The following is a 23,903-nucleotide window of genomic DNA, read 5'->3' as shown; positions in this document are numbered from 1 at the left end:
CAGGAGAAAACAGGATGTTGTAGTGGAAAATGCATTGAACTGAATGAGGGTGGTGAGGTTTGAGGGCTGTCTCTTGCTGTCTGAGACAACAAGTGGGTATGTTACCTCACTTCTCTTGACCTCAGTTAGTCCTCCCCAACAGAAGGAGGGCAGAGAGCCAAAGGGGAGGTTGTGACCACCCTGGCTCAGGGATGCTTCCCACCCACATCCAGTCACCATTAACCAGAGCAATTCCATGTGCAGTTGGGTCCTCATTCCTTCTCCTTTGCAAGGTGAATCTTGATTCTGTTCACCCCCATCTGAATGGCTATGTGCTTTGGTGGAAGAACCCCCTCAGAAGGGACCTTTATCAGTCCCTCATACCTGTTGACCTCGTTTCCCTTTCCAAGGGACTGCTTTGCATGGGAGAGTAAGGCACTTCTGGCTGAAAAGATGTAAGGGAAACTTGCAAGAGGCTCTCTGGGAAGGGATTCCTTGCTCTTAAGAAGTTACACAAGTGAAGGGATTTCTCTGTTTCCCACAGAAGCCACGAGGAGAGCCATCTTAAGAGGACACCACTCTATGGATAGGAAAGGGGATAGATGCGAGGAATCTGGGTCCTTGTTGTTGGCATTGGCCCCTTATTTAAATAACCCTGGAACTGCCCTCTCTCACCTAACTTCTGGTTTTATGAAATAGTAAATGTTCCTACAATGTGTGGGTAATGTATTCAAACTCCTATGGTTCAAACTCTTTTCTGCTGGGTCTTCAGACTGTGGTTCTTATATTCACTTCTAATATCCAAGGACATTGTCTAAGGGAGACAGTTCTGTCCTGATCATTTTTGGATCTTCTTATTTTGTTCTTTTCCAAACTACTATGTATTTCCTTTAAACGGTCACCCCAGCCAGGTATGGTCAAGTATCATATAATAAAAACTCTAAAAATTTAGGACTCACTGTCTTCTGAATTTGCTGCCTTTACTGTTCTCTATTCTCAATTCTCCCAGCTTTAAACATTTTCTCCATTACCCAGTATTCAACTCTCTCTCTTCCTCGGGTTTGACTTTGAGTCCTGCCTTTTCTATTTCGGCTTTAACTTCCCATTGGTTAAGATCCAGGGACTGAAGATTCTACTGTCTTCCCATGATTTTGGTAATGTCCCTAGGATTTTCCCTCCCATTTCCTGCCTCCGTATTATCTCCTTGATTCCCTTCTGGGTCATCTCAGGAGCTTTGCTTCTAATCCTTTTTTTGTTGGGGTTTCTCTTCTGGGCTCTACTGCTAGCACATCTGCTTGCTCAGTCCAGAGGCTTTATCCATTTGCTGGGACTCTGCAGTCTGTCTGCACTGGCTCTAAGTTCCTCCCTTAAGTGCTGAGTTGTCATCAGCTCTGCTTCCCAAGAGGGTTGCTCCTCTTCCGTGTGCACTTTATGAAAAAAGCCAGCAGCAGCTGTTACCTAGGAAGAGTTTCTCCCTCTGCGGAGTTCTGCACAGTTGTCTCTGCCCCTTCTCTGACGGACAGAAATGTAAATCTTGCTCTGGATATTTTTGATGCAAAGAGACACACTCTCAAACGACACAACTCTGTTTTATGCTGCTGACCACCTTCTCATCCCCAGGCTTAGAAACCAGGCCTCCTTATGTTTAGTATTAGATATTTTAGGTATTTTGGTATTTATATGAGAACTACATTAGGAGCTGAGAGGTATGCAAAAATGTACAAAAAGTCTCCCTGCCCTTGTTTTAGTAGGAGATGCCTGCCTACCTTCCAGCTCTTAAATTCCATGCTTCCAAATAAGACAGTAAAATATTCCACTTTATGGATTGCTAACAGATTCTTGGACTGAAGAAAAGTCACCCTTAACACACCTGATTGGATAACAACGCAAAGTACAGTGGTATAACATGTGCTATGCATTGTCTTTTCCTTCTAAAAACTCATTTTATGAAACTCCTTAATTGAATCAGGCTTGAACTTCCTGTGGCATAAAACCAAATAGAATTACACCAATGCTAAAAATGTAAATGTATCCCAGATACCACTGACTGATGTATTCATGGGAACATTTAAGCCTGAAGACTTGCATGCACGCATTTTGATGATAAAGCAGAGCCCAACGATCAAGCATTTGAGATAGAAACATTTATGGGAAATTTTTTTAAATCCTCTGTTTTCTTAGGATTTTAAAACTAGTTTTGACTTTGAAAGCCTAGAATGTCAGATCTGGGAAGATCTCGAAGAGATCATTCATTCATTCTTCAGATGGTGAAAGGGTGCCTGGAGGAGTAGAGACCATCCAAAGGCATTCCAAGTACTAATGGAGCCGAGGCCAGGTCAGTTCAGCACACCTGCATTCAGTTTCTACTTTGTGCCTGTGACTGCCCTGGACATTGAGATCCAGATGTAAAGACACAATGACTGCTCTTGAGGTCGCCCCCAAAGTGTTCAGATGTCCAGGTCAGTTCTTCTTCTGCTTTCTTTCTCAATTCCAAATAGATTTATTGAGAAATAGGAAACTCTATATTTTATTTAATAATTGGTCAGGCATGGTGGCTCACACCTGTAATCCCCCGAGGTGGGCAGATCATGAGGTCAAGAGATCAAGACCATCCTGGCCAACATGGTGAAAACTTGTCTCTACTAAAAATACAAAAATTCGCTGGGTGTGGTGGTGCACGCCTGTAGTCCCAGCTACTCAGGAGGCTGAGGCAGGAGAATCGCTTGAACCCAGGAGGCGAAGGTTGCAGTGAGCCGAGATCCAAAATAATAATAATAATAATAATAATGATAATAATAATAATAACAACAAAGCATGCTTAGGGGAGCAGGAAAAAATAAAGGAATATCTTCCTATCTCCTAGTCTTGAGACCCATTCCCCCAGCAGAATCCTACACTGAATGGCAGAGGGTCAATTAGCTCTGCCCATTGCAACTTCTTTCAGTGCCCATAATTCCACTGCAGAAGCTTGATTCTTATTATTCATTCATAACACATCAATGGATAGCCACAGCCTGGTGACATTTCGGCTCATCACCCTCTCCCTGTTCAGTGGCAGGTTAGGGGATATCCTTTGGAGAATGCATGTATGACATGCTTATTTTCCTTTTTGGGGGGTGAGAAAAGCGAGAGAAGGCAGCAACCCAAGTAGGAAAATTGCTCAGGGTGATGCTACTCTACTAGTGTGAAGATTTTGGCTCTGATGTTGGAACCTGCTATCTCTCTTTTAGTGCTGTTGCCAGGCAGACTTGTTACTGACACAAATTTTCCTCCCTGATAAGTTGAACTCTCCCCCCTCCCAACTTCATTATGCCTGCTGCCGGAGCTCTGCTATAGAGGAAGCCATGCCAGACACTGTGATTCACGTGCCTAAAATATCAACTGGCCTGAGTATGCGAGTGAGGCGATAAATCTGGAAAACATAAATCAGATCATCAGATGCTGTATCTGTTCCTGCACACAGGCTGCAGCAGCCATGGCAAAATGCCCTCCAACTCTGGGGGCTACACCCAGGTGGAGGTTAAAGGATATGACTTACAGACCAAGGAAAGGTGGGTGAGGAGGACCAGAGCTGAAATGCAGAAGAGGCCTTAAAACCACTGACATTCAGCACAGACACCAGACATGAGACTGGATTCAGCCTCTAAGCCTGCAGGGAGAGGCTGGACAAGGAAGCGTAAAGAGAGGTCCCGAAATCTTCTAATGTAAAGAACCTGGGCCAATGTGTAGTCCCTGAATCTGGACATGAGAGAGAAGACAGGCTTCAGCTTCACTAGGAACTCTGTCAAGATGGAAAATAGAATTTACAGACTCTGGTAGGTGGAGAGCCTCCTTAAAGAACACTCTGGAAAAAACCAACCAACACTGCCCTTCCTTTAGTGAACAGAGAAAAGTGCTCCCATTGAGCCACTTAATCATTCCAAAGCACAGAAGAGAAGGGCCTTATCTCTATAGCTGAGGCTGGGCCATCAGATCACAGGCTTTCTTCACCGGGGCCTGGGGACAACTGGCTTGTTCACAAATGACAGTGCCTCCAGGTCTGACATGCCAGGATTACTAGATCCAAAGTAGTTTTAGAACCATAGGAAAGTAAGGAGGGTTCATAGCTCAAATTTCTAAACCTCAAGCCCTGTTTTGCCAGGGTTAGGTCCTGCTGCATCAATATGACTCTACCCAAAAATCACATCACACCCTATGGGGCTTTGTTCCTGGAGATGCAGGAGAATAACTGGGAGTAGACAGGAAATAGGCGTACGATGAGGTGGAGCTGGGAGCAGCATTGGATATCCATTTAAGGAAATTAAGCAGCGATCCAGGTTCCACCCCAAAATGTCCAAGAGTTACGCCCTAGGGAGCAAAGGAAGACCCATGAGTGGATTGAAAGGCTCCACCTGACATCATGGTATCAGATGAATATGGCCAGTGCACCTGTCTCCAGGCATCAGCCAGTGAGAACATCTCAATGCACCACAAGGTGAAATGCTGAGAAATTCATTGTAGCTGATCTCTTTTGCTACTGTGACCTGTCAGCAAAAACAATGGAAAGATAATTTTCCCCTTTCCCTTCCAGGAAAGGCAGCCAGGGCTTTGTGTTCCCAGACCTGGGTGCCTTGACTCCAGGCAGGGAATTTCCAGCTATTTGTGAATCAGGCCCACCTGGGGGAATTAAGGCGGCTTCCAAGAAGGGAAAGGGGTAAGGTATAGAAGTTTTTGTTCTTTGTAAGAGCATGCCAGGGCCTGACCCTGAGGAGGTGGTTGGATCCTGGGAACTTGGAAAACAAGAAAGGGTAGGTTTGTGGGATTCTTCAGATAGCCTGTCCCCTAAACTTTGTGACCCAGCCAGATAAGAGATGGCTGTGAATGTTCACTGATCTTAAACACTGTGGCTTTGGGAGCAGGATTAAGTGTTCTCTTAGGGTGCCTGGGGATGTGGAGAGGAGCCTCAAAGGCCATCTTTGTGGTTGCCTGGAGCAGAAATACCCAACAGAGGTAGGGACTTTCCTTTAGTGAACAGAGAAAAGTGCTTCCATTGAGCCACTTAATCATTCCAACACATGTGTCATGTCAACACATGACAGAGACTTCAAAGAGAAGAAACAGCCACATGACAAGAATGACCCAACTGATGGACAATAAGCTGCTGAATGAGTTAACCTTGATGATCCGCCAGGTCCAAGACTTATAATTCTACATGGCCTCTGTCTCCTCTTTGCAAGCTGATCACGATGCAGAATGACTGACGCAGCACCCATGAACTTCCAGATCACAAGCATGCTCTGTTCTCCTTCCTACCTGGGCTGGGGTGACAGTTGTACAGCTGTGCACCATCTGAGTGCCACCATCTAGTGGTAAGTCCATGAGTGTGGATACTGGGGGAAGACATGGGTTGCAGATTGGCCAGGTCCAAGGTGCTGACAAGAAACATTACAAAAGCTTTAGATTTAACTTTAAAAGCTTCTATTCCTTTCATTGTCAGAATGTGAAGCCCACAGCTGCACATCATCAGGCACCAACATGCAGGGGGCCATATCCTTGTTTGCACAGGAAGCTCCTGCCTACTCTGTATTGCTCTAGAGTCACACCACTGAGCCAGCCAAGGTCTTGACTCTGGCCCTGACACATGGCTGGCTTTGACTTTGCTTTCTGAGTTCAGCTCATTTCCTGGGTCATCTCCCCAGTAAAGACAGCACTGCCTCATTAAGGCAGGTGCTCAGCTGGTCATGCTCAAAGTCCCTCGATGCCCTATGACTGGTCAGCGATCTCAAGGGATGAGATGTGTGGGTGTCAGTTGGCTTCCTCGTGTCCCAGTGCTGTCCCCTTCACCTCTCTTTATCCCACTTTCTAATGTTCACCCTCTCTTCTCCATTAGTAAACTCCCAAGACTTCTTTAAGGTCGACCTTAAACACCCTTCTCTGGGATCTTTCCCAAAACCCCAGGCAGAACTCACTGCTTCTACCTCTACACTTGGTCCGTGATTTTATTTCATTGTAGATTATAGTTAATTGCTTACCTATCTTCCTTTCTTTTCTTTCTTTTTTTTTTTTTTGAGATGGAGTTTCGCTCTTGTCACCCAGGCTGGAGTGCAATGTCTATCTTGGCTCGCTGCAACCTCCACCTCCCGGGCTCAAGTGAGTCTCCTGCCTCAGCCTCCCAACTAGCTGGGATTACAGGCGCCCGCCACCACACCTGGCTAATTTTTGTATTTTTAGGAGAGATGGGGTTTCACCATGTTGGCCAGGCTGGTCTCGAACTCCTGACCTCAGGTGATCCGCCCTCCTTGGCCTCTTAAAGTGCTGGGATTAAGGCATGAGCCACCATGCCTGGCCTCTTTCTCACTTAAAAAATCCTTGGAGAAAAATAAGCCATCTTTTACTAATTCCCTGAGCCTTGTGTAAATATAAGTGTAGTAAGTATTTTTCCTTATGTCATTTACAAATTCATTTAAAAAGAAATACTGTGTAGGTGGAAAGCCCAAACTAGGGAAATATCTGGTTTCCAAGAGATCATAAGCTATCCACATCAAAAATTCTGGTAAAATTGCCTGTGGAAAGAGAAATTTTGTGTTTTAGAAAAATTGTAGTAAAATATATGTTAACATAAAATTTACCATTTTAACTATTTTTATGTGTACAATTCTGTGGCCTTAAGTACATTCACATTGTTGTTCAACCATCACCACCATCCCTCTCCAGAATGTTTTTATCTTTCCCAACTGAAACTCAGTATCCGTTAAACAATAACTCTTCATTTCCTCCCTCCCACCCAGTCCCTGGCAGCCGCCATTCTACTTTCTGTCTCTATGAATTTGACTACTCTAAGTACCTCATATAAGTGGGATCGTATTTGTCCTTTTGCGACGGGCTTGTTTCACTTAGCATAATGTCTACAAGGTTCATCCATGTTGTAGCGTGTGTCAGAATTTCCTTCCTGTTTAAGGTTGAATCATATTCCTTGTATATGTATACCACATCTGACTTAGCCATTCATCTGTCAACAGACACTGGATTGCTTCCACCTTTTGGCTATTGCTACTATGAATATGAGCATAAAAATATCTGTTCAAATTTCTGCTTTCAATTATTTTGAGTACATAGCCAGAGGTAGAATTTCTGGTAATTCTCTCTTTAATTTTTTGAGGAATCACCATACCATTTCCCATGGTGGCCATACCATTTTAGAGACCCACCAACAATGCACAAAGATTCTAATTTCCCCATACCCTCACCAACGCTTGTTCTTTTTTTTTTTTTTAAATGGAGTCTTGCTCTGTTGCTTAGGCTGGAGTGCAGTGGCCAGAGCTTGGCTCACTGCAACCTCCGCCTCCCGGTTCAAGAGATTCTCCTGCCTCAGCCTCCCAAATAGCTGGGATTACAGGTGACTGCCACCGTGCCCAGCTAATTTTTTTGTATTTTTAGTAGAGACGGGGTTTCACCATGTTGTCCAGGCTGATTTCGAACTCCTGACCTTGTGATCTACCCACTGTGGCCTCCCAAAGTGCTGGGATTACAGGCATGAGCCACCACGCCTGGCCTCTTTTTTTTTTTAATATCCATCCTAACGGGTGTGAAGTGATATCTCATTGTGGTATTGATTTGCATTTCCCTAATGATTAGTGATGTGGAACAAAAGATAAATTTCTTTACTAAATATTTTTTAGATTATTAAAGAAATATATCATATACTGTAGAACATTTGGAAAACACAGAAACAAAAATTAAAGGAAAGTATAGGAACATACAAGAGAAAAAAAACTTTAATTACCTAGAGGTAAATACTGTTAACATTTTAGGATATCTTTTCAATCTTTTTTCCATGTAAATGAATTTTTCTGGCAAGAATTAATTTTCTTGCTTCCTTTCTTCCCTCCCTCCCTCCCTCCCTCCTTCCTTCCTTTCTTTCTTTCTTCCTTTCTTTTCTCTTTTTCTTTTCTTTTCTATTCCTTTTTTCTTTTCTTCCCTCTGTGGCCCAGGCTGGAATCTAGTCGGCTCGCTGCAGACTCCCTGCCTCCGGCTCCCGTGATTCTCCTGCCCCGGCCTGCGGGCTGCCTGGGATTGCCGGCGCGCGCCACCACCGCTGCCTGCTCTTTCTCCTTTGGCTGGAGGCGCGGTTTCGCCATGTTGGCCAGGCTGGTCTCCAGCTCCTGACCCCGAGTGCTCTGCCCGCCTCGGCCTCCCGAGGTGCTGGGACTGCAGACGGAGTCTCGCTCACTCGGTGCTCGGTGTTGCCCGGGCTGGAGTGCGGTGGCGTGGTCTTGGCTCGCTGCAGCCTCCGCCTCCCAGCCGCCTGCCTTGGCCTCCCAGGGTGCTGGGATTGCAGCCTCTGCCCCGCCGCCGCCCCGTCTGGGAGGTGGGGAGCGTCTCTGCCTGGCCGCCCATTGTCTGGGATGTGAGGAGCGCCTCTGCGCAGCCGCCCCGTCTGGGAGGTGAGGAGCTTCTCTGCCCAGCCGCCACCCTGTCTAGGAAGTGAGGAGCGTCTCTGCCTGGCCGACCATCGTCTGGGATGTGAGGAGCACCTCTGCCCGGCCGCCCCGTCTGGGAAGTGAGGAGCGCCTCTGCCCGGCCGCCCATCGTCTGGGAAGTGAGGAGCGCCTCTGCCCGGCCGCCCATCGTCTGGGAAGTGAGGAGCGCCTCTGCCCGGCCGCCCCGTCTGGGAAGTGAGGAGCGCCTCTGCCCGGCCGCCCCGTCTGGGAAGAAGTGAGGAGCGCCTCTGCCCGGCCGCCCCGTCTGGGAAGAAGTGAGGAGCGCCTCTGCCCGGCTGCCCCGTCTGGGAAGTGAGGAGCACCTCTGCCCGGCCGCCTCGTCTGGGAAGCGAGGAGCGCCTCTGCCTGGCCGCCCCGTCTGGGAAGTGAGGAGCGCCTCTGCCCGGCCGCCCATCATCTGGGAAGTGAGGAGCGCCTCTGCCTGGCCGCCCCGTCTGGGAGGTCTACCACGGAGGACAGAAGCAATGTGGGGGCTGGACGTGGTGGCTCACGCCTGTAGTCCCAGCACTCTGGGAGGCAGAGGCGGGTTGATCACTTGAGGCTAGGAGTTCGAGACCAGCCTGGCCAACATGGCGAAACATATGAAAAATACAACTGACAAACCAACCAACCAACCCAGCGACAACAAAACAGGTCTACCCTGGAGTCATACTCTAATTTTTTCTATTTTCCTCCCTTTCTGATCCTTTATCCCACTTTCTTTTTCTTCCTCTTCCTTCTCCTTCTTTGTCAAATAGAGGATTGAGTTATTATCATTGATCCATACAAAGTCCCTCTCTCATTTATTTTCTTTAATTCCCACTCCCCATTTCTATTCCCCATCTTCCCATGTGCAACCTTCCTAATATGTTTGATATGCATGTTTCGTTTGTATGTAGTTTTAGAAAATGTTTATTGTTTTGTGTGCAAAAAAAATTAATAAAATAAAAAAATGCAAAAAAAAAAAAAAGAATTAATTTTCTTAGCAAGAAGCCCCCATCCAACTCTGCACCCAGAAGAAAACTTTTTGTTCAGTGAGTTATATGCTAAGTTCCCTGAGGGGTATGCTGGAGGAAAAAGATATGTCGTTAGTTTTTTATTTAATACTGGGTTTTTTTGTTGTTGTTTCTGGTTTGTTTTTTTTGTTTGTTTTTTGTTTTTTGGTTTTTTTGTTTTTTTGGCTGAGCAGGCATGAAACAAAGAGTAAGAGTCGAATTGCTCAGGCAATGAGACTTTTAGGGCTGTTGATGCTGGAAGGAAAGCATTCAACCAGAGAAAAGTAAACAGGTGAGGTGAGGCTGCTGGCAAAGGAAGAGAGCTTTGGAGGAAAGAACAGATATCCACGGAAGACCTTGATTACATTTCTGTCATCACACCAGACCTTCAGTAAAATCTTCATTGTTTACCAGTGCATAGCAAAGTACATTTGCTTGCTAGGAACATCAGGAAGGTGCCAGAAAACGAACAAGGATGAAGAACAAAACAAAGGCTCGTCTCAGGGCTGAAGCAGAAAGAGATAGAGCTCATGTGCTTATAGATATGGGCCTTTAGAAAGCTTGGCGGGGGGCTGGGCCCGGTGGCTCACGCCTGTAATCCCAGCACTTTGGGAGGCCGAGGGGGGCAGATCACTTGAGGTCAGGAGTTTGAGACCAGCCTGGCCAACATGGTGAAACCCCATCTCTGCAAACCCCATCTCTGCCCAAAATACAAAAATTAGCCGGGCATGGTGGCACACACCTGTAATCCCAGCTACTCAGAAGGCTGAGACAGGAGAGTCACTTGAACCCAGGACACAGAGGTTGCAGTGAGCCGAGATATTGCACCACTGCACTCCAGCCTGGGTGACAGAGAGAGACTCTGTCTCACACACACACACACACACACACACACACAAAACAAAACAAAACAAAAAACGCTTGGGAGGGACCAGGCAGGGTGGCTCACGCCTGTAATCCCAGCATTTTGGGAGGCCAAGGTGAGCAGATCACCTGAGGTCGGGAGTTCAAGACCAGCCTGGCCAACATGGTGAAACCCCATCTCTGCTAAAAATACAAAAATTAGCTGGGCGTGGTGGCTCACGCCTGTAATCTCAACTAGTTGGGAGGCTGAGGCAGGAAATTGCTTGAACCTGGGAGGCGGAGGCTGCAGTGAGCCGAGATCATGCCACTGCACTCCAGCCTGGGTGACAGAGCAAGACTCCGTATCAAAAAGAAAAAAAAATGCTGGGAGGGTACTGTAGACACTGCTCTGTTAGCATTTCCCCCTGTGATTTAATAAGCTTCTAAAGTGTCCTGTCTGCAGTTAATTATTCAAAGTCCACTTTTTCCTCCTGGGATCTTTTACAGTTAGATGCGGCTGTGTGACTGAGTTTTAGCCAAGGCAGAGTGGATATGGTTTGTACCATTTCTGGGCCAAGGTTTTTAAGAAGCAGGGGTGTGCCCCTTCCTGCTTCTTCCCTTTCTGCCAGCTTAATGAGGGTGATAACAAGGCCTTAGGGGATGTGGGAGCCAAAAGGCGGAAGAAGCCTGGGTTTCTGAAAAACCAAGGGAATCATATGGAACAGAGCCATCTGCTGATCAGGATCGCTTGCTTCAGATTATTATGTGAATGAAAGTTAAGTTTCTATTATTACAACAGCCTAGTCCATCCTAATATACCATCAATATATGCAATTTAAATTACCTAATACTCTATTGTTAGACATTCAGACTGGATAAACTGTATTTTGAGGTATAGTATTGTGTGTTTAGCTCAACTTCCCAGTAGTGGGGTGCATCAGATAAAATGCTTTTAGCTGTAAGTAACAGAACACCCAACTGAAACTCATCAACAATAAGGGATTTAGTAGCTAACTGGGAGTCCATTGGTACGGTGGACTACACTGATTGCTACAATGACGTGAGGACTCCATTTCTTTCCACCTCTCTTCTCTTTTATACAAATGTTGTTTGCCTTCTAGGGCTAATTTCTTGGTGATTGTAGAAGAGCTGGCTGCAATCAGGCTTACACGCTTCATTGTTCCCATGCAACAGGGAAGTATGTTTCCCACAATCAGCCAACAGCACCTCAAAGCTTTGTGCTGATTGGCTCATCCCTGAACCAAATCCTGTGGACATGCGGGTTCTATTACCCAATTGTGGCCTTGACCAATCAGGGCTGCCTGCTGGAGCTGAAGTTGGCCTGGTCCCACACAAACTACATGACTGCCAGAAATGATGCCTATTTTTGTAAAGGGACAGGGAGACTGAGTTGCCCAGATATACAGAGGAGGAAGTCACTTGACTTCAGTTTTTTCTGAAATAGAAAAAGTTCTTTTGAAGATGCTAAAAAAAAAAGTGAAGTAATTTCACCCTTACATGGATTAAAATATGTCTCTGGAAAAATCATTTTCTGCAAAAAAGACAAGAGGATTGAAACTGTGAATGTGATTTAAAGCCAAGGACACAGATTCCACAACCTGGGAGAAACTAAATGACTTGGAAACAAAGTCCAGCTGTTTCAGAAATTTTATATATATATATATATATGTAATATATAATATTCTATATACGTTATTTTATATATAATAATATACTATAATATATAATTTTATATAATATATACTTTTATCTATTTTATATAATAGATAATATATTATATATCATATATTATATATTTTTATGTATTATATATATTTTATATTTTATATATATATATTTTAAGATGGAGTCTCGCTCTGTCGCCCAGGCTGGAGCACAGTGGCATGATCTCGGCTCACTGCAGCCTCTGCCTTCCAGGCTCAAACGATTCTCCTGCCTCAGTGTCCCTAGTAGCTGGGATTACAGATGTCTACCACCATGCTCGGCTATTTTTTTTTTTGTATTTTTAGTAGAGACAGGGTTTCACCATGTTGGCCAGGCTGGTTTCGAACTCCTGGCCTCAAGTGATCCACCCGCCTCGGCCTCCCAGAGTGCTAGGATTACAGGTGTGAGCCACTGTGCCTGGCCAGAAATAATAGTTTACAAGAAGCACTTTCATAGTGAGATGGTACAAAGGCACAAAGTGGAATAAAAAAAGACAGTGGTATATCCTGATGTCATGTGCAGAATACTTAAGTTCAAATGTGTTTCTCAGACTGTTACCTCCGTGTTATTGAAATATCTTGCACACTTATGTGCATTAAGCCATGAGTCAAGGACACTACCTCTATGCAAAGTTCAAGCTACATATGCTGATCTTAGCTGTTTCCTGGACATTATACCATGTACTAGTAATAAAAGAGAGGTAGTTAAGTGAATGTTTTTCTTCCCATATTACATCACTCTTCACCTTTAAGACAGGAATTAGATTTTACTTGTTGGTTCAGAGAATTAGGCCAATTATTTTAATGCAACATACATAATTTCTCTCAGTGCAGATGCTCCTTGATACACTTAAAACCCCTGCCTGTGAAATCTGCACAAAGAAAAGAAATGCAAAGAGATCTGCTATAATTAAGATTAAGCTCAACGACAAAGCAGGCATTGAATTTAAAATTAATTGGTAATGTCAACCACAAAATGGTCTAATTCACCTTTTCTACTGTTCTATGGAGACAACAAAAGAAAGGGAGCCTGCTCTGCTTGTTTTTCTGTCCTACTCCCTCCTTGGTACAATCCAAATTGTCTTTCTAACACAATCCTCGACATCCAATTTAACTTCTCCTTCCTCCACAGAAACCTCCTGGGCTACTATAGCCCTTATCTCCAGACTTCCTGGCACTCACTGAAAGGGCAGTAAAGAATAGGCATAAAAGCTCAAACAGTGAAGTCAGTCAGACCTGAAGTCAACCCAGATCTCAATCTACTAGCTATGTGACTGAGGGCAAGTTATTAATCCACTTTAACCCTCAGTTCCTCCTCTGAGATAATGCATGCATGCAGAACATGCAGCACAGTGCCTGGCTGGAAGTGGTGAATGTCAGCTCTTACTCATATTTCTATTTTATTTTTTTGAGATGGAGTCTTGCTCTTTTGCCCAGGCTGGAGTACAGTGGCACAATCTCAGCTCACTGCAACCTCTGCCTCCTGGGTTCCATCGATTCTCCTGTCTCAGCCTCCTGAGTAGCTGGGTTTACAAGCACGTGCCACCACATCAAGTTAATTTTTATATTTTTAGTAGAGACAGGGTTTCGCCATGTTGGCCAGGCTGGTCTCAAACTCCTGACCTCAGGTGATCCACCCACCTTGGCCTCCCAAAGTGCTGGGATTACAGGCATGAGCCACCACGCCCAGCCTGTTATTCACATTTCTATATAGTCTCTCCCCATGCCATTTAGAGTCTCACAACACTGTCCAATTGGACAGTGCACAACCTATCCCTCTTGTGCTGAACTAAAGGGAGCTAAAAATGCATTTCGAAGTAGAGATGGTTGTGGACCAGGTTAGACCAGGAAAGCCAATGGCTGCAGGATGAGGGTTGCACCAGGTGAGTCTCTGTTCTAAGATGATAGGCTTGCAATGAGTACCCATAAATACAGAATGTAACAACCACAAAACTCCAACCAACTTAGGTGACTAAAAGAAACTACAGGGCTTCTGCTGTAAGAGAAAGAACTTGAACTTGAATGTCAGCACCAGTGTCCAAAAGAGCACTGCTAGTCAGAAATTTTTGTTTAATGCCTGGTCAAGCAGACATTTGGATTTTGCTGGAATTTAGAAATGGGCCAGACTCACATGTGAAATTTTTATGTCTTAGATTCTGTCTTAGTCCATCTACTACAACAAAATACCATAGATTGGGTGGCTTATAAACAACAAAAATTTATTTCTCACAGTTCAGAGGCTAGGAAGTCCAAGATCAAGGTGCAGGCACATTTGATATCTAGGGAGCACCTGCTTTCCGTTCCTAGATGGCTGTCCTCTCGCTGCATCCTTGCATGGCAGAAAGGGTGAGAAGGCTCTGAGGTCTCTTTTATGAGGGCACTAATCCCATTTACGAGGGCTTTGCCTCAGGACTTCTTCACCTGCCAGAGCCCCACCTCCTGATGCCCTCACCTTGGGGGTTAGGATTTCAACGTATAATTTGGGATGACCCAAATATTCAGACTAGCAAGTTCCAATTGGGTTGGATGGGAAAGGCAATATTTTGTTATGGGAAATTTGGGGTGTCGCTTTTCTGGCCAGAAAACTCTGTGGCCAGTGGTGCCTCTGCGTGAGTTTTGCTCGGGCCTGCTGGGCGCATTCCACCCACTCAACCTGGCAGGCTGTGCTTGGCTCATGCTACCAGCCTGGATCCCATGCCTCGAGGGAGACTGCAAGTCAGGTATGGAGCAGTGAGGGGTGTGTGAGCAAGTGTGGGGTCCAGCCACTGTGCACAGTCAGATACACTCACTGCTGCCATGGGGCGGGCAGCTCCAGGTGCTGGCACAGGCGTCAGCTCTCTGCGAGGCTGCGGCAGGGCCAGCTGCACCACAAGCAGCTTCCACGGCTGGCACCAGGGAACACGGTGGTGCCCAGAAGCTTGGAGACTCCAGGAACCTCAGAGCCCCAAAGGGGTAGTCACAGCCCTGGCTTGGGGAGCTCCCAGGTCTAGGCTCCCCAAAGAGCTGCAGCTCCTCTCTCCTCTCCTTCTCGTTTCTCTCCTCCTTGACACTCACAACATGGCGAGCAAGGGGGATGTTTCAGCCCTGTCTGTATTACAGCTCTTTTAGCCCCGCCATCTGGCAGGTCCCAGATTATCGTCCTGTGTTCAGGAGGAATGAGGTACACAGACAAGTGGAGCGTGAGCAAGACGAAGAGGAGCTTTACTGAACAATAGAACAGCTCACAGTAGACCTGGAGTGTGCAGCTCCTCTCCATAGCCAGGGTGTCCCGATGAGTGTTCAACTCTCAGCAGGGAGGGTAGCTCCTCTCTGCTGGGCAAGTCGTCCCACGGAGTGTTCAGTGTTCGGTAGAGAAGGTAGCTCCTCTCTGCAGCTGGTTGGCCCATCGTCTCTTCAGCTCTCAGCAGAGAGGGTAGCTCCTCTCTGCAGGCAGGTCTCCTGGTAAGTGTCCAGCTGTCAGCAGAGAGGGTAGTTAATCTCTGCAGCTGGTCGGCCTGTCATCTCCCCATCATCCTTCTGTCCTCTGCTGGAGTCTGGCTGAATCTGAATCTGAGGCTTGTATGGGCCTTACAGGGGAGGAAGTGTGTGCTGATTGGTTCATGGGTGGCCATGGGCGGGCCCAGGGAAAAGCACCGTAAGTTCCCCCTGCGGTCTGCGGGGACTTGTGGCATAGCCCCCAGGCTTCAGGCCCTCCCCAGTTTGAAGGTGGAGCTTCATTCACTGGGGACCAGCCCCCTTCTGCCCAGGAGTCTGCCTTCTACCACTATTCATGGCGCCCAAGCTGTTCGTGCCAGGGGGCGCCTGCAGACCAGTGCCAGACTGTCCTCAGCCCCCCTCAGCCTCCCTCCAGTGCTGGTTGGTACCCAAAGTCCAGAGGAGGCCGAGGTGCCAGGGGGCTGGCGTGTCAGGCATGTCAGCACTGCCCCCAGTGTGCGCACACTCATCTGGGCTGTGAGAGCCCAGGGCTTGGCCTCGACTTTGCTCCGAGATCAGAGTGGGCACCAACAGCGGGAAGAAGCCAGGCAGCGCAAGCAGGTATTTCTGACGGGAGTGAGATGGGGGCGGGTAGCAGGGGGCCTTCCTGGGCCCCCAAGAGTGCACAGATGCCTGGGTCTGTAGCTACGGCAGGGGGGCTGCAGGCTGCACCCGGGGAGCTTCCACCCCACCAACTCGGAAGGGGTGGGGCTCCTGCTTGTCCCCGGCTCCCACTGGGTCTGTGGAGTGTGCAGCCCCAGCTGCAAACCAACTGGAGACAGAATAAAATATTCAATACACAGCACTGCATTGATATGCCACTTTTTTGGGGACAGAGAAAAGTTAGATTGCCCCACTCCACCTCATACCTTACTTAACAATTAATTCCTTATGACCAAAGAGCTGAGCATAAAGCAAAACTAACAACTTTAAAATATATTTAGCAGAATTTGAAAAAAACATCCTGAGTTGGGGAAAATCTCCTAAAGCAAAATTTAAATACAGAAACCTTAAACATTAAAATAACTGACAGTTTGTTTGCAAAAAGTGGCAAATTTTGCATCTAAAAAGATACCATGAATAAAATTGAAAACAAAATGGGTGTGATGCAGTGGCTCATGCCTATAATCCCAGCACTTTGGGAGGCTGCGGTGGACGGATCACCTGAGGTCAGGAGTTCAAGACCAGCCTGACCAACATGGAGAAACCCCATCTCTACTAAAAATACAAAGATTAGCCGGGCATGGTGTCAGGCACCTGTAATCCCAGCTACTCGGGAGGCTGAGGCAGGAGAATCGTTTGAACCTGGGAGGTGGAGGTTGCAGTGAGCTGAGTTTGTGCCACTGCACTACACCCTGGGCAACAGAGTGAGACTGTCTCAAAAACCAAACAAACAAAAATCCAAAATGGCTAGGCTGAAAGTAAACCTTTTTGAGTATACCTGACAAGCAGCCTCCCCAGGTAATCTTTTCTCAGTAGAACTCCTCTTATCTTCAACACTCAGACCTCATAAAATGTACATATCTCTCCAATAGAATATTTTTTGAACCAATGTTTATATAGAACATTTTATTGGTACATTCCCCAAACTCAAGATAATTTTTAAACAAAGTAGGATGTGTGGGAGGGAAAGGGGAAGAATTTTCCAGTTACTTTCCAATTATAATTGGAAGGATGTCAGAATCACATGCAGATGTTTTGAAAAGTGCCAAGTGTTAACAAAGGGATGTGAGTAGGATGTTGATGGCTACACACAAGCAAATGTCTGTTAAAAGTCACATGAACTGTTTGGTGATCAGGAAACAATGTTTTGTGAGGTGGGGTGGCCCATGCCTAATCCCAGCACTTAGGAAGGTCAAGGCAGGAGGATTGCTTGAGGCCAGAAGTTTGAGACCAGCCTGGTCAATATAGCAAGACTCTCTACCAAAAATTAGAAACTTAGCCGGGCGTGGTGGCACTCACCTGTAGTCCCAGCTACTCAGGAGGCTGAGGTGGGAGGATTGCTTGAGCTCAGGATTTACAGGCTGCAGTGAACTATGATCATGCCACTGTACTCCAACCTGGGCATCAGAGTAAGATCCTTTCTCTAAAAAGATTTAAAGGAAGCAATGTTGTATGCATCTTATGTACTAAATAATTCGTTAAATACATTGACATATTCCAGTGTTTTAGGAAATTGACTGGCAGTGTTATAGTGATAGGAAATGGAATCCTCATTAGTATTTTCATTCAGTTTCTGGTGTTTAGGGATGGATTTCTGATGTAATGGAGACATGTTTGTATTCACAAATGGTAATATAGACAGATTAGTAATGAGAAAATACATAAAATGGTTTGTTCAAATCTAAAAGAAAAAGATGAAACAAAAAGATTTAAAATCACTAGGAAATGGGTAAAGAATGGAAACAGACAATTCACAAGGGAAAAAAAATTGTGAAATTGTGAAATTAGCCAATAAATATGAACAGTACTCAACCTCGCTGTAAGCAAAAAAATACATTAAGTATATTCACTTGATCTTAGCCAAAAGGCCGAGAAGTGATATATTAAGTATATTCAAACAATGAATTATCCTTTTAAAATCCATCAGATTTACAGAAGAGAAAAAAATTGATAATATTGAGTTGCTGAAGATTTGGGAAATCAGGCACTTTTACGCTTCTAGTGGCTGTGAACATTGATGAAGGCATTTTTCAAGGCAAATTGCTAGTATCTATTAAAAACTGCAATGCATACATACTTTAACAACTTATTTCTAGAAACCTATCATTCCGAAATACATATATTCACAAAGATATATGCATCTATATGAATACATATTGCAGCATTATTTGTAATATCAAAACATATTGAAAAGATCCAAAATGTATACCAAGAATTTAAATATATTATGATATGAAACGCCATGCTATTGTTAGAGAGAGTCGGATAGACTTATACAGACTGAGATGAAATGTCTCCAAATCATATTAAGTGAACAGAGCAAGTTGCAGAAAAATACATGCAAAATTCGATATTTATGTGTATGCCTGTAGAGATATGTCAACAAATACGTAGGAAAGGAGACTGAAAGGATGCACACTGAACTGTCTAGAACAGTTGCTTCTGGGAGAGAAGTAGTTGTTGGAGGAGGTGCTGGACAATGGTATTCTCTGTTACCAAATATTCCAGTTTCTTGCCCTGCAGTGCCCCTCTCTGCAGAAGGCTATTTTCCCACACTGTTGACCTCAGGAATGACCATATTACTTGCTTTGGCCAATAACTGATGTTGGTCATTTTTGTGTGAAGTTTTAGAAGTCAGGGCACCCTTTGCCTTGTCTTTTTCCTTCTGCCACGAGATCGGTGATATTTCAGACAGAGGTTAGATTCTTCCATCAGTTTTGGTTCTGGAGTCAAGATGGTAAAGAGCAGAGCTGTAGTGGACTCATGAAAAACATGCATAGCCGGGTGCCGTGGCTCAGGCCTGTAATCCCAGCACTGTGGGAGGCCAAGGTGGGTGGATCACTTGAGGTCAGGAGTTTGAGACCAGCCTGGCCAACATGCTGAAACCCTGTATCTACTAAAAGTACAAAAATTAGCTAGGTATGGTGGCACGTGCCTGTAAGCCCAGCTACTTGTGAGGCTGAAGTGGGAGGATCGCTTGAACCCAGGAGGCGGAGGTTGCAGTGAGCTGAGATTGTGCCACTGCACTCCAGCGTGAGCAACAGAACAAGACTCCATCTCAAATAAAAAATAAAAAATTAATAAAGGCTGGGTGCAGTAGCTAATGCCTGTAATTCCAGCACTTTGGAAGGCAGAGGTAGGCAGGTCACCTGAGGTCAGGAGTTTGAGACCAGCCCTGCCAACATGGTGAAACCCTGTCTCTACTAAAATACAAAAATTTGATGGGTGTGGTGGTGCACACCTGTAATCCCAGCTACTCGGGAGGCTGAGGCAGGAGAATTGCTTGAACCCAGGAGGCAGAGTTTGCAGTGAGCCAAGATTGCTCCACTGCACTCCAGCTTGGGCAAAAAAGCCAGACTCTGTCTCAAAATAAATAAATAAATAAATAATTTTTGAAAAGAAAAATAAAAATAGAAAAACATGTAGTGTGAACAAGAAAAAAACCTCACACCAATCCCAGCACTTTGGGAGGCTGAGGTAGGAAGATTGCTTAAGGCCAGAAGTTTAAGACCAGCCTGGGCAATACAGGACAAATAAATAAATAAATGAATAAAGTCATTGAGGTTTGGAGACATTTGTTACTGTAGTATAACATGGCCTACTGTGACTGGTACCAATAAAGGAAAACTTCCACAGGTTTTCTTCCATATTTTTTTGTTGTATAGACATTTTGGAATACACATATACTTATGTATTACTTTTAAACTAATTTTTTAAAATTGACATCTCAGGCTGGGTGCAGTGGCTCACGCCTGTAATCCCAGCACGTTGGGAGGCCAAAGTGGGTGGATCATGAGGTCAGGAGTTCGAGACCAGCCTTACCAACATGGTGAAACCGCATCTCTACTAAAAATACAAAAATTAGCTGGGCGTGGGGGCATGTGCCTGTAATCTCAGCTACTCAGGAGGCTGAGGCAGGAGAATTGCTTGAACCCGGGAGGCGGAGATTACAGTGAGCTGAGATCATGCCACTGCACTCCAGCCTGGATGACAGAGCGAGACTCTATCTCAAAAAAAAAAAAAAAAAAAAGACATCTCAGCAAAATTACAAATGACCACACGTCAAGGGCCTTCAGGATTGTTGACAATTAGAAACTGCAAAAGCAAAATCCTGGAATTCAAGGGCAAATTTGAAGTGCCTGCCTGAAACATGACTACACGCCAACACACTCTGTAGTGCTGTGAGGAGGTAAGAGGTTGTTAAGCCAGGGACCAAGAAATATAGTGGTTAACTAGACAGGTGAGAATTCTTCTTGTGTATATTAGAGGAAGGACATTCGGGCAGTCAGCGTTCCACCTTCTAACCACAGTGCTGAAGCGCATCCCAGTAAATGGTGGGATCATAGTGGTTGCTTTTGTAGACATTATGAGATGTTGTTCTTCAGTAGTAGGGATTAAGTTGCAATAATTGCTGAGTCACTGTTGTCTGAATGTGCTGGCTCTTCAAATGTGTCCTGAACACAAAGAATTTGAGAACCCCTGACTCAGGAAGTAGGGCAGGTAATTACGCATAGACTCTTCTTTCCTGGTGGCTGCTGCCCCTCGCCTAAAACTAAATGCTCAGCACTTACTCCTTGATGGAGCACCCGTTCCATGGGGGCCAGGCCTATGCAAACCTACCCCCAAAAGTCCAAGGAAGCTGAGAGGCCGAAGAAAGAGGCTGACATATCCAGTTCCTCAGAAATATACACTTAGTAGGGACTTACAAACAGAAGCCATGTCTGTGTCTCAGGCAGTGGTGAGGCAAGATGGGGGATCCTGCACCATTTATTCTCATGACCAGGGCTTATATGCTATTGGGAAAGGGTATATGTGATTCAGAATGGATGTGTAGAACAATTGAAGTCCTATAACATCAAGGTTGTTTTGACCTCAGGGCAGGATTTACAGTAAGTACCTACTCTCACACAAGGAGCATCAGATAAACTGGAAATCTTAGAGGACTTCCTAGAACAAGGGTTAATCAGAAGTTAAAGTGATGGATTAGCATCCAAGTTGGAGTTGCTTTGGCCTCCACAGCACCTCCTCTTTGTCAGGCACTAGAATTGCTGTTAGCAATACAGACACAATTCTTGCTCTCAAATGCATAGCCTAGTAGAGGAGACAGATCAGTAATACATACATAAAGGCACAGATAACAGTAATAGCAGTAGTAACCCTTTCTGAAAGGGGTAGTAGTTTTCAAGCATTTATAGTTCACACACACAAACCAACCCAGCAAGCCCAATATAATTTCCCTACTTTTACAGATGAGGACATTGAGATTGGGAGAAATGAACTGGCTTCCTCAGGTTCCGACAGACCATAGGTAGAGGCGCAGCCTCAAGTTCTTCTCATCTATACTAAGTGACCTCCTGTGCAAAAGGATGAGTAAATAATAGCATCAGAGTGAAACAAAAGGCTGTGAGGCACAGAAGAAATCAAAACTTTAACCTTGAATCAAAACTTTAACCTTCAGAGCAGGATGCAACAATCCAGCTGTTTGTTTACTTTGTTCCCAGAGCTTAAAGCAGACCCCGGTGAGTGGAGCGGCCTGGAAATCTGACTTTGGTTAGCTATGGTTAGAATTCCTTCTATTTCTGCCTGCATGCCCGCCCCCTTCTAGTACTGGAAGTAAACATCTTACTTGATCGGGGGATGGCGTTAGGGAGAAGGAAAGTCCTCACAATAGGTCTGCTGTTGTGCAAAGAATTCTACAAGATGCAGATTTAGACCAAGGCAGTGGGGGCAGTGGGGGAAGGGGTGGTGCCAAGGTTCCACCCATCAAGTCCCTTCCGTGGCTGAGGCTGGGAATTGGTCACATATATTTGCCATCAGCTGAGTGATCTGTTTAACATTTTTCCTAGTTAGGCTCTCAGCACAGAGAAATATCCTAGGAGATCAAGCTCAGTCAGGTCTGTTCTCTGTTATTTAAGGGAGTTTAACCTGAACAAGGGTTTGGCAGGGCTCCCAGTCCCAAGACCATTTTCATTTTCCCACTGGCAGGGTCTCATTTTCCCACTGGCAGGGTGAGTGAGAACAGTGAGTGAAGGTTTCACCAAAAGAAAACAAAAATCCAAGCAAGAGGCCTTGGAGGTGGTCTCCTGTTCTGGGTTCTGCTTTAGGGCTGAGGTCTCAGCCTTTGCACCACAGGATCCACAGGACCCCATGGACACTCAATAGAGCCAGTGGCTTGTTAGCCAGGGGAGAGACATTCTGGACAACGTATGGGATGGTGAGCGGCTCAGCTCTGTATTGTGAATGGAAGTCAGAGGAAAAAGAGATTTATAAGAGTCTTTTAACAAGTGTCCCAGCTGACTAAAATGGTAAATAAAGACAGAGAGAGGCTGAGTGCGGTGGCTCATGCCTGTAATCCCAGCACTTTGGGAGGCCAAGGCAGGAGAATCACTTGAGTCTAAGGGTTCCAGACCAGCCTGGGCAACATAGTGAGACCTTGTATCCACAAAAAATAAAATTGTCAGAGGCGGTTGAACTAGGGCAACTCCATCTTGAATAGGAGCTGTGTAAAATAAGGCTGAGACCTACTGGGCTGCATTCCCAGACAGTTAGACCTTCTAAATCACAGGATGAGATAGAGGTCAGAACAAGATACAGGTCACAAAGACCTTGCTGATAAAACAGTTTGCAGTAAAGAAGCCAGCTAAAACCCACCAAAACCAAGATGGTAATGAGAGTGACCACTGATCGTCCTCACTGCTACACTCCCACCAGCGCCATGACAGTGTACAAATGCCGTGGCAACATCAGGAAGTTACCCTATATGGTCTAAAAAGAGGATGCATGAATAATCCACCCCTTGTTTAGCATATCATCAAGAAATAACCATAAAAATGGGCAGCCAGCAGCTCTCGGGGCTTTTCTGCCTGTGGAGTAGCCACTCTTTTACTCCCTTAGTAAACTGGCTTTCACTTTCCTCTATGGATTTGCCTTGAATTCTTTCTTGCACGAGATCCAGGAACCCTGTCTTGGGGTCTGGACTGGGACCCCTTTCCAATAACAAAATTAGCTGGGCATGGTTGTGCGTGCTTGTTGTCCCGGCTACTTGTGAAGCTGAAGTGGGAGAATCGATTGACCCCAGGAGGCTGAGGCTGCAGTGAGCTGAGATTGCACTATTGCACTCCAGCCTGGGTGACAGAGTGAGATCTTGTCTCAAAAAAAACAGACAACAACAACAACAACAAAAAAGAACAAAAACAGAAAGAGAGGGAAAAAAAATGGGTGAAAGAGGCAGTTACCTTGTGCCTGGGAAACATGGAATATTTCATGAATGTGAGAAAACTGTACAAACGTTTCAATAGAGCAACAGGTGGTGAAGGTTTTTTTTTCTTTTTTTTTTTTTTTGAGACAGAGTCTCGCTCTGTCACCCAGGCTAGAGTGCGTGGCACAGTCTTGGCTCACTGCAACCTCCACCTCCCGGGTTCAAGTGATTCTCCTGCCTCAGCCTCCCAAGTAGTTGGGACTACAGGCACCCATCAGCATGCCCGGCTAATTTTTTGTATTTTTAGTAGAGATGGGGTTTCACCATGTTGGCCAGGATGGTCTCGATCTCTTGACCTCGTGATCTACCCGCCTCAGCCTCCCAAAGTGCAGGGATTACAGGTGTGAGCCACCACACCCGGCCTGTGTGTGGTGGGTGTGATTCAATTACATGTAGCTTCAAGTTTATATGAGTGTCACATTTTCTTTGAACATTGTTAAAAATGACTTTAAACTTTTGAATCATCAGAGGTCAGAAGAGGCCACTTAACTTTTTCCATTATACTCAG

General features: G+C 45.5%; 1 protein-coding gene across 1 annotated transcript in view; it reads left to right on the top strand.

The window, feature by feature from the left end:
• Positions 1–3,462: 3,462 nt before the first annotated feature.
• The window catches only part of LOC105739240, a 58,812-nt gene continuing 38,371 nt past the window's right edge, over positions 3,463–23,903 (top strand). Inside the window, 3 exon segments of the mRNA XM_012504301.1 lie at positions 3,463–3,530; positions 4,550–4,672; positions 4,878–4,968. Of these exon segments, the coding sequence (XP_012359755.1) occupies positions 3,463–3,530; positions 4,550–4,672; positions 4,878–4,968 (282 nt within the window).

The sequence above is a fragment of the Nomascus leucogenys genome, chromosome 1a, assembly GCF_006542625.1.
Source record: "Nomascus leucogenys isolate Asia chromosome 1a, Asia_NLE_v1, whole genome shotgun sequence".
Lineage (NCBI taxonomy): Eukaryota > Metazoa > Chordata > Mammalia > Primates > Hylobatidae > Nomascus > Nomascus leucogenys.
This window is presented reverse-complemented; position numbering and strand designations above follow the sequence as displayed.